The sequence below is a fragment of the Somniosus microcephalus genome, chromosome 13 (assembly GCF_052327205.1).
Source record: "Somniosus microcephalus isolate GS21.2 chromosome 13, FLI_Smic_1.0, whole genome shotgun sequence".
NCBI classification, from domain to species: domain Eukaryota; kingdom Metazoa; phylum Chordata; class Chondrichthyes; order Squaliformes; family Somniosidae; genus Somniosus; species Somniosus microcephalus.
In genome coordinates this window covers 63,132,455-63,150,393 of record NC_140999.1, presented here as the reverse complement: position 1 = coordinate 63,150,393, position 17,939 = coordinate 63,132,455, and the positions used below count along the sequence as shown (strand labels likewise).

The following is a 17,939-nucleotide window of genomic DNA, read 5'->3' as shown; positions in this document are numbered from 1 at the left end:
CACACGCCAACCCAGATGCTTTTGGATGGGCGGAGTAAGGACGGGACAGTGAGCAGTGCCCGCATTGCTCACTGGACCCTACTGCTCTCGCAGCTTAATCTCAGAGTGCAGGGGTTGACTGAGCCAAAACTTGAAGGAAACATGGTGAACCCCGGGATGGTGCACACATGCACAGTGGAAGGGGTATGGGATGTGGAGGAGGGACTCAGGGCCGGGATACACCCGACGGGCTGGGACATCTACGTGGATTGTTCCAGTACCGTGTCCAATGGGGAGCGGCTCACAGGTTGAGGCCCAGTGTCGGGAGAAGCCGGTGAATACTTATACTCAGTTTTGCGGGCTTTTTTCAGAGGCCTAGTGTCGGGAGAAGCCAGTGAGTATTTAAACTCATTTTCGCGGGCTTTTTTCAGAGGCTTACCAATCTCACAGACCGGCAGCAGCGTTCCGGAGCCACGTCACAGTTCAAAAAGTGACACGGGCAAGAGGAAGCAGCTGATTGGGTAAGTACGGCCAGGTGACTATTTATATACTCGATAGTTTGACAGTTAAGGTTAATAGTTTATAAAGTTTAGAAGGTCTTAATTTTTGTGGTTATAGTTTGTAAGGTGTTTGTTGTGTAGCGGGGAGTGCTAGTAAACAAGGGCCCTTGAGTATATCATTTAATTGTAGTGTAATTGTTGGTATTGATTTGATTTAATTTAATTTGAATTAATTAAAGGGTAAGTCATGACAGCACAGCTTGGCCCCGTGGCATGCTCCTCCTGCACTATGTGGGAAATCAGGGACACGTCCTGTGTCCATGATGACCATGTGTGCAGAAGTGTATCCAGCTGCAGCTACTGGCAGACTGCATTGCAGCGCTGAAGCTGTGAATGGATACATACTGGAGCATTCGTGATGCTGAAGGCATTGTGGATAGCACATTTAATGAGTTGGTCACACCGCAGGTAAAGGCTGCACAGGCAGGGAGGGAATGGGTGACCGCCAGGCAGAGTAGCAGGCGCAGGCAGGTAGTGCAGGGATTCCCTGCGGCCATCCCCCTCTCAAACAGATATACCACTTTGGATATTGTTGAGGGAGATGGCTTATCGGGGGAAGGCAGTAGCAGCCAACTTCCTGGCACCATGGGTGGTCTTGCTGCACAGGACAGGAGGAAAAAGAGCGGGAGAGCTATAGTGATAGGGGATTCTATTTTAAGGGGAATAGATTGGCGTTTCTGCGGCCGCAAATGAGACTCCAGGATGGTATGTTGCCTCCCTGGTGCAAGGGTCAAGGATGTCTCGGGGTGGCTGCAGGGCATTCCAGAGGGGGAGGGTGAACAGCCAGTTGTCGTGGTGCATATAGGTACCAATGATATTGGTAAAAAATGGGATGAGGTCCTAAAAGCTGAATATAGGTAGTTAGGAGGTAAATTAAAAAATAGGACCTCAAAGGTAGTAATCTCAGGATTGCTCCCAGTGCCATGTGCTAATCAAAGTAGAAATAGAAGGATATTTCAGATGAATATGTGGCTAGAGGAATGGTGCAAAGGGGAGGGATTCAAATTCCTGGGACATTGGAACCGGTTCTGGGGGAGGTGGGACCAGTACAAACTGAACGGCTTCCACCTGGATGGGACAGGGACCAATGTCCTAGGGGGAGTGTTTGCTAGTGCTGTTGGGGAGGGTTTAAACTAAAATGGCAGGGGGTTGGGAACCTGTGCAGGGAGACAGAGGAAAGGGAAGCAAGGATAGAAACAAAAGACAGGAAGGAGAAAAGCAAAAGTGGAAGGTAGAGAAATCAAGGGTGCAAATCAAACAGGGCTACAGTAAATAATAATTCTAAAAGGATGAAGATTGTTAAAAAATAAAGCCTGAAGGCTTTGTGTCTTAATGCGAGGAGTATTTGTAATACAGGAAACTTTCTGGTATCCGGCATGGACGGGACCGATGTGTTGCCGGTTCATCAACAATTCCGGATAACTGAACGCTATAGTTAAAACATACGGAGCTTCTGAGCTCCGTATCTAGCAACAAACCCTGTTGCTTAGCAACAGCTTCAAAACAATCAGCACAGCTTGCAAGCGTCTCTGTAGCTTAGCAACAGCTTAAGTTAGATGCTTGCACAGCCAGAAATGAGTAAAAAAAAGTAACTAAATGTAAAAAAAGTTACCTGAACCGACTCCTGAATTTTGCCGGTTAACCGACATTTCCGGTTATTTAGTGGCCGGTTAATCGAAAGTTTCCTGTAAGGTGGATGAATTAGCTGTGCAAATAGATGTAAATGGATATGATATAATTGGGATTACGGAGACATGGCTCCAGGGTGACCAAGGCTGGGAATTCAACATCAATATTCAGGAAGGACAGGAAAAAAGGAAAAGGAGGTGGGGTAGCATTGCTGGTTAAAGAGGAGATTAACACAATAGTAAGGAAGGATATTAGATCTGATGATGTGTAATCTGTATGGGTAGAGCTGAGAAATATCAAGGGGCGGAAAACATTAGTGGGAGTTTTTACAGACCCCCAAACAGTAACGCTGAGGTTGGGGATGGCACTAAATGGGAAATTAGAGATGCATGCAACAAGGGCACAGCAGTTATCATGGGGACTTTAATCTACATTTAGATTGGGCTAATCAAATTAGTAACAATACTGTGGCGGAGGAATTCCTAGAGTGTAAGTGGGATGGTTTCCTGGACCAATATGTCGAGGAACCATCTGGAGAACAGGCCATCTTAGACTGGGTATTATGTAATGAGAAAGGATTAATTAGCAATCTTGTTATGCGAGGCCCCTTGGGGAGGAGCGATCATAACATGATCGAATTCTTCATTAAGATGGAGAGTGAAGCAGTTGACTCAAAGACTAGGGTCCTGAATTTAAATAAAGGGAACTATGATGGTATGAGGTGCAAGTTGGCTAGGATGGATTGGAGAACGTTACTTAAAGGGTTGACGGTGGATAGGCAATGGCAAACATTTAAAGATTGCATGGATGAACTACAGAATTTGTTCATCCCAGTTTGGCATTAAAATAAAATAAAAAAGGTGACTCAACCGTGGCTAACAAGGGAAATTAGGGATAGCATAAGATCCAAGGAGAGCACATAAAATGTGGCCAGAAAATGCAGCAAACTTGAGGATTGGGAGCAGCTTAGGATTCAGCAAAGGAGGACAAAGGGATTAATTAAGAGGGGGGAAATAGATTATGAGAGTAAGCTTACAGGGAACATAAAAACTGACTGTAAAAGCTTCTATAGATATGTGAAGAGAAAAAGATTGGTGAAGTCAAGCGTTGGTCCCTTGCCTTCAGAATCAGGGGAATTTATAATGGGGAACAAAGAAATGTCAGACCAATTAAATACATACTTTGGTTCTGTCTTCACAAAGGAGGACACAAATAACCTCCCAGAAATGTCAGGGAACATAGCGTCTAATGAGAGGGAGGAACTGAATGAAATCAGTATTTGTAGGGAAATGGTGTTAGGGGAATTGATGGGATTGAAGGCCGATAATCCCCAGGGCCTGATAATCTACATCCTAGTGTACTTAAGGATGTGGTCTTAGAAATAGTAGATGCATTGCTGGTCATCTTCCAAAATTCTATAGACTCTGGAACAGTTCCCATGGATTGGACAGCAGCTAATGTAACCCCACTATTCAAAAAAGGTGGTAGAGAGAAAATGGGGAATTATAGACCAGTAAGCCTGACATTGGTAGTGGGGAAAATGCTAAAGTCCATTATAAAAGATGTAATAGCAGAGCACTTGGAAAACAGTGACAGGATCGGACAAAGTCAACATGGATTTACAAAAGGTAAATCGTGCTTGACTAATCTACTGTAATTTTTTGAGGATGTAACTGGTAGAATAGATAAGGGAGAACCAGTGGTTGTGGTGTATTTGGACTTTCAGAAGGCTTTCGATAAGATCCCGCATAAGAGATTAGCGTGTAAAGTTAGGGCACATGGGATTGGGGGTAAGGTACTGACTTGGATAGAGAACTGGTTGGCAGACAGGAAGCATAGAGTTGGAATAAACGGGTCTTTTTCTGATTGGCCCTAGAAATGGGGGGTAGTGGGGTACCGCAGGGATCGGTGCTAGGAGCCCAGCTATTCACAATATATATTAATGATCTAGACGAGGGAACTAGATGTAATATCTCCAAGTTTGCAGATGACACAAAGCTGGGTGGGCGTGTGTGCTGTGAGGTGGATGCAGAGAAACTCCAGTATGATAGCAAAATACTGCAGATGCTGGAAATCCGAAACAACAACAGAAAATGCTGGAAAAACTCAGCAGGCCAGGCAACATCCGTGGAGAGAAATTAGAGTCAACGTTTCAGGTCAAAACCCTTTATCAAGACTCCAGTATGATTTGGACAGGTTGGTTGATTGGGCAGATGAATGGCAGATGCAGTATATAGTGGATAAATGCGAGGTTATCCACTTCGGTGGCAAAAACAGGAAGGCAGATTATTATCTGAACGGCAATAGATTGGGAGAAGGGGAAGTGCAATGAGACCTGGGTGTCCTTGTGCACCAGTCGCTGAAGGTAAGCATGCAGGTGCAGCAGGCGGTTAAGAAGGCAAATGGTATGCTGGCCTTCATAGCGAGAGGATTCGAGTACGGGAACAAGGATGTCTTGCTGCAGTTGTACAGGGCCTTGGTGAGACCACACCTTGAGTATTGTGTGCAGTTTTGGTCACCTTATCTGAGGAAGGATGTTCTTGCCATGGAGGGAGTGCAGCGAAGATTCACCAGACTGATACCTGGGATGGCAGGAATGACGTATGTGGAGAGATTGGGTCGATTAGGCTTATATTCGCCGGAGTTTAGAAGAATGAGAAGGGATCTCATTGAAACTTATAAAATTCTAACAGGACTAGACAGACTAGATGCAGGAAGGATGTTCCCGAAGGCGGGGGAGTCCAGAACCAGGGGTCACAGTCTAAAGATAAGGGGTAAGCCATTTATTACAGAAATAAGGAGGAATTTCTTCACCCAGAGAGTGGTGAACCTATGGAATTCTCTACCACAAAAGGCAGTTGATGTCAATTCATTAAATATATTCAAGAAGGATTTAGATATATTTCTTAAGGCTAAAGGGATCAAGGGATATGGGGAGAAAGCAGGGACAGGGTACTGAATTTGGATGATCAACCCTGATCTCATTAAATGGCGGAGCAGGCTCGAGGGGCCGAATGGCCTACTCCTGCTCCTATCTTCTATGTAAATTGCTCCGCACCTCTGCCTGGTATTGGAGCGGGATGTTACTGACCAAAACCTCTAGGTCGTAACTACCCCGGGGCTTCATGCTGCAGACGTTCCCTCGTCCCCCCTTGTCTCTGGGTATTACCATTACCTCATGCACCTTATCGGAACCCACTGCTCCCCACAAGCAATGGTTCTTAAAATCTACAGTGATCCTGTGGGCCAACATGAAGTCGCATCCAATGACTCCCCACCCGGGCTGATCCCATTTCATGAGAACGCACTCCCAGTTAGTGGTGAGGGAACCTAGCCTTTTGGTAAGGGGAATAGACCTTGCTCCCGCCTGCTCATCCCCGGTGAACCCCATTAAACTGAAGGGGACTTTACTGGACCAGGGTGAATTGTCCAGGCCCTTGGAATGGATCACCGTGCTCGAGGCTCCTGTGTCCACCAGGTACTTCCCCATGACTGTTTCCACCCCCCATCCGTGCACAGGGCCTGCCCCACCCATCGTAGATCAGCGGGCACAGTTACTCAGGCTGAGCGCGCTCTAGTCAGGGTGACGGGGGACCCACTGGAGTGCTCGGTATGACCTCGCTGACTGCAGCATCAAGTCTACCGGTGTCCTTGCCCATCACCGTACGGAGGGCAGCCACTAGGACCTCGTATCCTGACTGCTGGCTGGTCTCCCTCGTGTCGGTGTTTGGGGACTTCTTCCCGGGAGGCCCTCCTCGGCCGGGTACCCCTTTCTGGGTTGGACTCTCCCGCCTCCAATGCCCCATCTGTCCACACTGAAAAAGCTTTTGACTCACTTGTGTGGGGCCCTTCCTGACACCATTCCTTCCTTTCCCCCTTACCGGCCTTCATTTCACTGACCTGACCCCGTTGCTTCACCTCCTCCCCACCCAGTGACTTGAAAGCCATGGTGAGCTTTCTAAGCACCCCGGCCTCGGTGTTAGCGAGGTCCTCGGCATCGAACCAGGCATCAGCCTTGTCTCGAATACCTGGGATACTTTTGGCAACCAGGGTCCTTAGCCAGTGATTACGGACCTCCCCTAGCAGTTGCACTCTGTCCGGTGTGCCCACCGTGGCCTTAGCGTAGACGGGCCAGAGCCTGTCGGCAAACGCAATCGGCGCTTCTCCGGGCATCTGCAGGGTATTCTCAACTAGGGAAAATGGACTCCCCTGAGTATGGCCCATGGCTTGTAGGATTTCTTCCTTGAGCCCCACAATAGTGCCCCATCCCGCCTTAGAGGCAGTGGACAGCCTTTGTTATAGTGTCCCTTCCAGGGAGAATAAAAGTGCCTTATGCGTTTCTGCATTGTTACACTCGTTTAAGCCCCCCATCTGTTCTACCTTAGCGAAATGGACTGTGGGGTCCTCTTTGATGCTAATCTTTTTCAGCCCCTCCACCATCGTTTGGAGCTGAGGAGTCATGAACGGGACCACGTAGTCGTTTTTGGGGTGGGCCCTCGTCACCATTGGGTGCCGGCGAACCATACCTCCACTGTCGCAATGGACACATGGGTCCCGGTTGCTCCCTGCCCACTGGTGGAGCTACTTCCTCCTGTACTGCTACAGTCACTTCTGTTGGGGGCCTATCCTCTTCCCAGTCTAACTGGGATCCACCTGGTGCCATTAAGCACACCATGCCTCTAGCCCCAGCCAAAGAGCTTTGTAGCTTCCTGATCTTTTCCTCGTTCTGATCCTGACTACAATCCTCAAAAGTCCTACTTCTTGATTCCTTGTAGGCAGTTTTGATATCATTATACTGGCTCTCTAGCCCTTCAGCTTTCGCTGCTAAATGTGAGTTTTCCTCCCAGAGAATTTGCTCATTGAGCTTGGCCTCTGTTACTTCGCACTATACATACTCCCCGGCCATCTGGAAAGACTCTTCTACAGCCCTCCTTTCCTGCTTTTCTAGAGCTAATTCCCCCACCAACTGCCGACCCACTATATCCCGTGCTTCTGATTCCCTTTCAGACTCCTCCAGCTGCCCCTGAAGCCTGTTTACCTGCTTCCTTAACAGCTGAACCTGTTTTTGCAAGCATATGAGCCAAATTGCCTTTTCTTTGGACTTCTTATGCTCTTTTTCCCCTGTCCACTCAGCTGCCCTATCCTGAGGACAGTCCGAGTGTAACATGTCCAGCACCCACTGCTGGGACACATTAATTTTGGTGAACACATAGCACACGATCCTATCTTTCAAACTTGACCGAACTGTTTCAACCTTAGAGTCATTTGGACTACCCACGCCCTCAAGTCCTGCCGCAGTCGCCATTTTGTACGGTGTTTTTGCATGCCCCATGTTTCTATGACTCTCCTTTGTGTCAACCCGTGCCTCAAAAACTCCCCGGTTTGGATTGTTTCCCTTGGACGGCAGAAGCTTTTGACAATAGTCCCTGCCCAGCCTGTCGATTACCAAGCAATCCCACACAGAGAGAGAGACCAAGGCGGGATAGGTCTTCTCCTATGCCCGATGCACAGCATCCCCAGTGGGATTACTGTGTAACCCAGCCATGACTGGATGCCACCCGGTTGGTCTTCCGAATTATACCGCGAACCATAAGCCCCACAACCCTCAAGTTCGGACCCAAGGAGTTACTATGAATAGATTATAATTGACTCAGACAAAAAACATAACATAGGAGATAGGAGCAGGAGTAGGCCATTCGGCCCCTCGAGCCTGCTCTGTCATTCAATGCGCTCATGGCTGATCATCCAAGTTCAGTACCCGGTCCCTGCTTTCTCCCCATACCCCTTGATGCCTTTAGCCTTAAGAAATATATCCAACTCCTTCTTGAATATATTTAATGTATTGGCCTCTACTGCCTTCTGTGGTAGAGAATTCCACAGGTTCACCACTCTCTGGGTGAAGAAATTCCTCCTCATTTCTGTCCTAAATGGCCTACCCCTTATCTTTAGACTGTGACCCCTGGTTCTGGACTCCCCGACCATCGGGAACATCCTCCCTGCATCTAGTCTGACCAGTCCTGCCAGAATTTTATAAGTTTCAATGAGATCCCCTCTCATTCTTCTAAACTCCAGCGAGTACAAGCCCAATCGTCCCAATCTCTCCTGATACGTCATTTCTGCCATCCCAGGTATCAGCCTGGTGAATCTTCGCTGAACTCCTTCCATGGCAAGAATATCCTTCCTCCGATAAGGCGACCAAAACTGCACACAATACTCAAGATGTGGTCTCACCAAGGCCCTGTATAACTGCAGCAAGACATCCTTGTTCCTGTACTCAAACCCTCTCGCTACGAAGGCCAACATACCATTTGCCTTCTTACCCACCTGCTGCACCTGCATGCTTACCTTCAGCGACTGGTGCACAAGGACACCCAGGTCTCGTTGCACTTCCCCTTCTCCCAATCTATTGCCATTCAGATAATAATCTGCCTTCCTGTTTTTGCCACCAAAGTGGATAACCTCACATTTATCCACGTTATATTGCATCTGCCATGCATCTGCCCAATCACCCAGCCTGTCCAAATCATCCTATAGTTTCTTGGCATCCTCCTCACAGCACACACGACCACCCAGCTTTGTGTCATCTGCAAATTTGGAGATATTACATCTGGTTCCCTTGTCTAGATCATTAATATATATTGTGAATAGCTGGGGTCCAAGGACCGATCCCTGCAGTACCCCACTAGTCACTGCCTGCCACTCGGAAAAAGACCCGTTTATTCCAACTCTTTGCTTTCTGTCTGCCAACCAGTTCTCTACCCAAGTCAATACCTTGCCCCCAATCCCATGTGCCTTAACTTTACACGCTAATCTCTTATGCGGGACCTTATCGAAAGCCTTCTGAAAGTCCAAATACACCACATCCACTGGTTCTCCCTGATCTATTTTACTAGTTACATCCTCAAAAAATTCCAGTAGATTAGTCAAGCACAATTTACCTTTTGTAAATCCATGTTGACTTTGTCTGATCCTGTCACTGTTTTACAGGTGCTCTGCTATTACATCTTTTATAATGGACTCTAGCATTTCCTCCACTAACAATGTCAGGCTTACCGGTCTGTAATTTCGCGTTTTCTCTCTACCACCTTTTTTGAATAGTGGGATAACATTAGCTACCCTCCAATCCATGGGTACTGTTCCAGGTTCCATCGAATGTTGGAAGATGATCAGAAATGCATCTACTATTTCTAGGGCCACTTCCTTAAAACCCTACGATGTAGATTATCAGGCCCTGGGGATTTATCGGCCTTCAATCCCATCAATTTCCCGAACACCATTTCCCTACAAATACTGATTTCTTTCAGTTCCTCCCTTTCACCAGACCCTATGTTCCCCAACATCTCTGGGAGGTTATTTGTGTCCTCCTTTGTGAAGACAGAACCAAAATATGTATTTAATTGGTCTGACATTTCTTTGTTCCCCATTTTAAATTCCCCTGATTCTGACTGCAAGGGACCTACGCTTGACTTCACCAATCTTTTTCTCTTCACATATCTACAGAAGCTTTTACAGTCAGTTTTTATGTTCCCTGCAAGCTTACTCTCATATTCTATTTTCCCTTTCTTAATTAATCCCTTTGCCATCCTTTGTTGAATCCTAAACTGCTCCCAATCCTCTGGATTACTGCTTTTTCTGGCCAATTTATATGTCCTCTCCTTGGATCTTATGCTATCCCTAATTTCCCTCGTTAGCCACGGTTGAGTCACCTTTTTTGTTTTATTTTTATGCCAAACTGGGATGAACAAATTCTGTAGTTCATCCATGTGGTGTTTGAATGTTTGCCATTGCCTATCCACTGTTAACCCTTTGAGTGACATTCCCCAATCAACCCTACCCAACTCGCGCCTCAGACCATCGTAGTTTCCTTTATTTAAATTCAGGACCCTAGTCTCTGAGTCAACTACATCATTCTCCATCTTAATGAAGAATGTGATCATATTATGATCGCTCCGACCCAAGGGGCCTCGTACAACAAGATTGCTAATTAATCCTTTCTCGTTACATAATATCTAGTCTAAGATGGCCTGATCTCAAGTTGGTTCCTCGACATATTGGTCTAGGAAACCATCCCGTAAACACTCCGGGAATTCCTCCTCCAAAGTATTGTTACTAATTTGGTTAGCCCAATCTATATGTAGATTAAAGTCACCCATGATGACTACAGTGCCCTTATTGCACGCTTCTCTAATTTCACTTTTAATGCCATCCCCAACCTTCGCATTACTGTTTGGAGGTCTATGTACAACTCCCACTAACGTTTTCTGCCCCTTGGTATTTCTCAGTTCTACCCATACAGATTCGACATCATCAGAGCTAATATCCTTCCTTACAATTGTGTTAATCCCTTCTTTAACCAGCAATGCTTCCCCACCTCCCTTTCCTTTTTGCCTATCTTTCCTGAATATTGAATACCCCTGGATGTTGAGTTCCCTGGCTTTGCCACACTGGAGCCATGTTTCCGTAATCCCAATCAAATCATATTCGTTTACCTCTATTTGCGCAGCTAATTCATCCACCTTATTACGGATGCTCCTCGCATTAAGACACAAAGCCTTCAGGCTTGTTTTTTTAATGCTCTTAGACCTATTGGAATTATTATTTATTGTGGCCATGTTTGATTTAAACCATTGATTTCTCTGACTGCCACTTTTGTTTTTCTCCTTCCTATCTTTTGCTTTTATCCTTGTTTCCATTTCCTCTGTCCCCCTGCTCAGGTTCCCAACCCCCTGCCATTTTAGTTTAAACCCTCCCCCAGAGCACTAGCAAACACTCCCCCTAGGACATCGGTCCCGGCCCTGCCCAGGTGCAAACCGTCCGGTTTGAACTGGTCCCACCTCCCCCAGAACCGGTTCCAATGTTCCAGGAATTTGAATCCCTCCCCCGGCACCATTCCTTTAGCCATGTATTCATCTGAAATATCCTTCTATTTCTACTCTGACTAGCATGTGGCACTGGTAGCAATCCTGAGATTACTACCTTTGAATTCCTGTTTTCTAATTTACTTCCTAACTCCCTATATTCAGCTTTTAGGACCTCATCCCGTTCTTTACCTATATTGTTGGTACCTATATGCACCACGACAACTGGCTGTTCACCCTCCACTTCCTAGCTGTTCTGCAGCCGCTCTGAGACATCCTTGACCCTTGCACCAGGGAGGCAACACACCATCCTGGAGTCTCATTTGCGGCCGCAGAAACGCCTATCTATTCCCCTTACAATAGAATCCCCTATTCCTGTATCTCTACCCCTCTTTTTCCTCCCGTCCTGTGCAGCAGAGCCACCCCTGGTGCCAGGAAGTTGGCTGCTGCTGCCTTCCTCTTATAAGCCATCCCCCCCAACAGTACTCAAAGTGGTGTATCTGTTTGAGTGGGGGATGTCCACAGGGGACCCCTGCACTACCTGCCTGTGCCTTGTACTCTGTCTGTTGGTCACCTTTTCCCTTTCTGCCTGTCCAACCTTTGCCTGCGGTTTGACCAACTGATCAAACGTGATATCCATGACGTCCTCAGCCTTGCGAATGGTCCAGCATCCAATCGCAGCTCCAGCACTGTAATGCGGTCTGCCAGTAGCTGCAGCTGGACACACTTCCTGCACACGTAGTTGTCAGGGACACAGGAAGTGTCCCTGAGTTCCCACATAGCGCAGGAGGAGCATACCACAGCACCGGGCTGTCCTGCCATGACTTCCCCTTTAATTAATTGCAATTAAATTAAATCAAATCAATCCCACCAATTACACTACAGTTAAATGGTATATTTAAGGGCCCTGGTTTAGAAACAGTCCCCGCTACACCACAGAGACTTTAGAAACTATAAACCACAGAGTTAAAGTTTAAAAAAGAGAGAAATACTCACCAACCAATCACTTACCTGCTATCTGGTGACTTAACAATTCAATCACTTTTTACTTCTCTCCTTCCCTCTGAGTTCGGAGATTGGAGATTAGTACGCTCTGAGGCCTACCTGGTCTCTTGGAGCCTCTTTTATACTCACTCCGCCGCTCCGAGATTCCCGCCGCCGCTCGCGTCGCTCTGAGGCCTACCTGGTCTCTTGGAGCATCTTTTATACTCACTCCGCCGCTCCGAGATTCCCGCCGCCGCTCGCGCTGCTCTGAGGCCTAACTGGTCTCTTGGAGCCTCTTTTATACTCACTCCACTGCTCCAAGATTCCCCCCGCTGCTCGCGCTGCTCTGAGGCCTACCTGGTCTCTTGGAGCCTCTTTTATATTCACTCCACCGCTCCGAGATTCCCGCCGCCGCTTGCGCCGCTCTGAGGCCTACCTGGTCTCTTGGAGCCTCTTTGATACTCACTCCACCGCTCCAAGATTCCCGCCGCCGCTTGCGCCACTCTGAAAATGAAACTGTTCAGGTTGATCAAAGAACAATTCCTTTTATTACACTCACAAAACGACAATCCCTACTCCTCTCGCTTACGGCATAATGAGTAGGTGACCGTGGACACTAGCTTATAACCTTAGACTAAAATACCCATCCTGTTGGTTACACCGAACCAACCCCCTTCCCAGAATCTAAGCATAGATAATGGAAAAGCCCTTCTAACTAAACCCATCTCCCGGTTTGGTCAGAAGCCACACTTGGAAGCCTCCTCACACACACACACACACACACACGTGTTACCCTGCGTCTTGGACACTTGCAGTTCCTCAGCAGCAAAACACGTGGGCGGTCCTGGGGATTTCTAGAGGTGTATGCTGGATATAATTACCAGCCCTTGTCATTCACGCAGTCCCGGCTCCGTTCGACTCCAGAGACAAAACCGTGCCTAACAGAGGCATGCGATGAGGCCTAGAGAGTTACGTTCAGGCAGTACGACGAGGCACTCACTTCGGGCGTTCCTGGAGAGTTGACGGATGCATAGTTACGCGGAGAACCCCGTCCCAGATGATAGAGAAAACAAGCCCTGAATCTCCAAAGTTCAGCATATTTATACCCCGTATAATACACAAAACTGGCTGGGCAATTCCTGGTTACCATGGTCGCAGAGATGTTTGTTGGCCTTCCTGGTGATGTCTCTGTCCTGGATTGGTCAACTTGATGAAAACAATGGTAGGCCATTACTGTAGATGAGCAGTTCTCGAATTGCTAACTGTTTGTTAAGTTCTTGACTGCTCCTTCATTGAAAGAGTCCAGAGGTGTTACTTTTGGCCTGCAAACCTCATTTTCCATCCAGACATCCCGGCTCCATGGACAAAGGGTGGTTTGCCCCAAATCACACAAGCTCGAATATGAAAAGGCCCCTGCCTTTCATAACGTCAGCGTTGAGACTGGTCCCATGACAACCCAAAAGACAGACAGCTCCTGCTATTCACAGAAACCAACAGTCAGTCCTTTTTAAAGTCCAAAAATCCAAACGCCATTTTGGCCCACATGCGTCTCCATTTTAAAAGTCCAAAAATCCTTCAGGCACCTGCACCCACTGATATTGGCACTGGCCAAACCCTACAAATGAAAGTGGATCCACCCCTCTAATTCCCACTTCCATCACAAGTATTTTGCCTCCACCATTGATCAGTCTCTGTGTGAAGAGAAATCTCCTAATGTTACTGTTTGCTAGTTTGAACCTGTGTCCCCGTGTCTTATTCCCACTGTTTAATTTAAAGTAGTGTTCCAGATCGAGCTTTTGCACACCATTTATTATCTTATACACCTCTATAAGATCACCCCTCAGACTCTGCCCCCCCCCCTTTTCCAGGCTGAAAGCCCAAACCTCTCAATTTATTTCCTCATATCTCAGACACATCATACTGAGGATCAGTCTCTGGGATCTTTTCTGCTCTGCCTGCAACACTTAAGTGTCTCCCTTGCATTTCGAAGACCAGGACTGGACACAGTACTCAGGTGTGCTCTGACCAGAGCCCCGGTTGATCACTTGCACTGACTGGACCCAGTACTCGGGTGTGCTCTGACCACAGCCCCGGTTGATCACTTGCACTGACCGGACCCAGTACTCGGGTGTGCTCTGACCACAGCCCCGGTTGATCACTTGCACTGACCGGACCCAGTACTCGGGTGTGCTCTGACCAGAGCCCCGGTTGATCACTTGCACTGACTGGACCCAGTACTCGGGTGTGCTCTGATCAGAGCCCCGGTTGATCACCTGCACTGACTGGACCCAGTACTCGGGTGTGCTCTGACCAGAGCCCCGGTTGATCACTTGCACTGACTGGACCCAGTACTCGGGTGTGCTCTGACCAGAGCCCCGGTTGATCACTTGCACTGACTGGACCCAGTGCTCGGGTGTGCTCTGACCAGAGCCCCGGTTGATCACTTGCACTGACTGGACCCAGTACTCGGGTGTGCTCTGACCAGAGCCCCGGTTGATCACTTGCACTGACCGGACCCAGTACTCGGGTGTGCTCTGACCAGAGCCCCGGTTGATCACTTGCACTGACCGGACCCAGTACTCGGGTGTGCTCTGACCACAGCCCCGGTTGATCACTTGCACTGACTGGACCCAGTACTCGGGTGTGCTCTGACCAGAGCCCCGGTTGATCACTTGCACTGACTGGACCCAGTACTCGGGTGTGCTCTGACCACAGCCCCGGTTGATCACTTGCACTGACTGGACCCAGTACTCGGGTGTGCTCTGACCAGAGCCCCGGTTGATCACTTGCACTGACTGGACCCAGTACTCGGGTGTGCTCTGACCAGAGCCCTGGTTGATCACTTGCACTGACTGGACCCAGTACTCGGGTGTGCTCTGACCAGAGCCCCGGTTGATCACTTGCACTGACCGGACCCAGTACTCGGGTGTGCTCTGACCAGAGCCCCGGTTGATCACTTGCACTGACCGGACCCAGTACTCGGGTGTGCTCTGACCAGAGCCCCGGTTGATCACTTGCACTGACTGGACCCAGTACTCGGGTGTGCTCTGACCAGAGCCCCGGTTGATCACTTGCACTGACTGGACCCAGTACTCGGGTGTGCTCTGACCAGAGCCCCGGTTGATCACTTGCACTGACCGGACCCAGTACTCGGGTGTGCTCTGACCAGAGCCCCGGTTGATCACTTGCACTGACCGGACCCAGTACTCGGGTGTGCTCTGACCAGAGCCCCAGTTGATCACTTGCACTGACCGGACCCAGTACTCAGGTGTGCTCTGACCAGAGCCCCGGTTGATCACTTGCACTGACCGGACCCAGTACTCAGGTGTGTTCTGACCAGAGCCCCAGTTGATCACTTGCACTGACCGGACCCAGTACTCGGGTGTGCTCTGACCAGAGCCCCAGTTGATCACTTGCACTGACCGGACCCAGTACTCAGGTGTGCTCTGACCAGAGCCCCAGTTGATCACTTGCACTGACCGGACCCAGTACTCAGGTGTGCTCTGACCAGAGCCCCGGTTGATCACTTGCACTGACCGGACCCAGTACTCAGGTGTGCTCTGACCAGAGCCCCAGTTGATCACTTGCACTGACCGGACCCAGTACTCAGGTGTGCTCTGACCATTCAACATTCTATTGGTTTTGTTGATTTCTGCTCTGCATTGGTTGGATATGTTGAGCGTTAAGTCTGCTAAGATCCCTAGGTCTCTTTCAACTTCATCCCTCATCACCATTCATGGAGTAAGTTTGTTGCTCATTTTTCCTTCCTATGTGCAGTACTTTACACTTGGTTGCACTAAATGCCATCAGCCAGTGATCTGCCCAATTATAGTTTGTGTTGAACTTGTTCTGTAATTTCTGGGCTGCCTCCTCTGATTCCACTGCCTCCCCCAGTTTGGTATCATCTGAAAATTTGACTGACTTGCGTTGAGTTTCTGAATCCAATTCATTGATGTAAATTAGAATCAGTGGTTGTCCCAGAACCAAGCCCTGAGGAACCCACCTTCTTCATCCTACCTGGAAACCCGTTCCCAGTGTGGATCACACTTTGTAGGAAGAAAACTATCCTCCATCCATCCTAACTTGCCGTTCATTAGTTTGTGTCCGGTGTACGTTTATTCTACTGTCATGGTTTAATATTGAAGCATATTCTTTGCAATCTGATAGTTTGATGTATGAAGTCCCTGTTCAGCCATTTCTTTTCAAAAGACTCTTGCAGAAGGAGAGTCAGCAGAGAAATATTCTTGGAATATCTTTCATTTTCAGTTCTAGATGAAAATTATATATTCGATGTGAGTAATGTGATCTTTTTATGAGATGGTACAGTCATAATCTGATCTTCATAAACTTAGAAACATAGGTAAATAGGAACATAGTAACAGGACGAGGCCATTGTGCTCCTCTAGCCTGTTCCGCCATTCAATTAGAACATGGCTGATCTGTATCTTAACTCCATCCACCCACCTTGGTTCTGTAACCCTTAATACTCTTGCCTAACAAAAATCTATCAATCTCAATTTTAAAATTTTCAATTGATCCCCCAGCCTCAACAGCTTTTCTGGGGGGAAGATTCCCACGACCCTTTGTGTGAAGAAGTGCTTCCTGACATCACCTCTGAACGGCCTGGCTCTAATTTTAAGGTTGTGACCCTGGTTCTGGAACTCCCCCAGCAGAGGAAATAGTTTCTCTCTATCTGTCCTATCAATCATCGTAAACACCTTCATTCGATCACCCCTTAACCTTCTGTACTCAAGGGAATGCAAGTAGTTGAAAGGAGAGTTTTGATAGACTCCTTGATGTGGTTCTGACAGTGTGTTTCATTTTCCAGGTGTTTATTATGATGCCAGTTGTAGGACGAACTCCTTTAACCATGCTGTACTAGTGGTGGGGTATGGAGTTCAATCAGGAATGAAGTACTATATTGTTAAAAACAGGTATGTTAAACCTGCAATAAAATCCCGGAACTACCTGAAAATTACTAGCACCTTTAACATAGTAAAACATCCCAAGGCGCTTCACTGGAGCGTTATCAGACAAAAACTGACACCGAAACAGTCTGCTGACAACAGGAGAAACCACAAATTGAACAAGAAAACAGAAGGCAATTATGTTGGGGCATTAGAAAGTTCGCCTCAGTATCCTGGGCCAATATTTATCCCTCAACCATCATCACTAAAAGAGATCATCTGGTCATTATCACATTGCTGTTTATGGGACCTTGCTGTGCACAAATTGGCTGCTGCGTTTCCTACATCATTACAAGTGACTACACTTGGAAAAAAGTACTTCATTGGCTGTGAAGCGCTCTTGTGATCACCTCAACACCCCTACCCCCCCTCCCCACTCCTGGACTGCTGAGCTCCACATTCCTGCCCTCCCTGGCATTGCGGAATCCTGGTGGTGATCACAGCGGGATCACAGCGGCAGCACCAGGAGAAACAGCCGGGCAGTTAAAGGGTAAAAGTGCCCCAAAGGTGGGAAGATGAGCATCCTTGGCCGGCCTTGGCAGAGAACAAAGCCTGCACAAGAAGGTGAACGGGGGCTGAACTAGAGGGAGAGGAGGCTGCTCATCACCCCTGCTTCCCAATGCTTTCCACCACCTTACCATAACAGCGCTAACATGGCTGGACGGGAGGGAAATCTTCCGGGGATCTGGGCCTCACCCCACCTCCTCCCAATGCCATTTACATTCGGAGGCTTGGGAAGAAGGAGGCAGCAGTGGTCCTAAGGAGGGCAGGGAGAGGGAAATCAGGCTGGGGAAGGCGAGGGGGCAATAGAAGAGAATCACGCAGCCTTGAACTCTGAACTCCAAACTCCGAACTCCATGGTGGTCAAAATATTTTTACTTTGCAAGTACATTTAGCGGTGAAATCATAAAATGCTTCTTTTTGAACAGATTCACGATTCAAGTAGAAATACCGAGCAGAGG

At 48.0% G+C, this 17,939-nt stretch overlaps 1 protein-coding gene across 1 annotated transcript in view; it reads left to right on the top strand.

Annotated features, from left to right (window-relative positions):
* The window catches only part of LOC147108370 (cathepsin K-like), a 43,223-nt gene extending 25,883 nt beyond the window's left edge, over positions 1 to 17,340 (top strand). Inside the window, exon 6 of the mRNA XM_086006038.1 lies at positions 16,839 to 17,340. Within this exon, the coding sequence (XP_085862164.1) occupies positions 16,839 to 17,323 (485 nt within the window). The 3' untranslated portion in view covers positions 17,324 to 17,340. The remainder of the gene's footprint in view (positions 1 to 16,838) is intronic.
* The last annotated feature ends 599 nt before the right edge of the window (positions 17,341 to 17,939 follow it).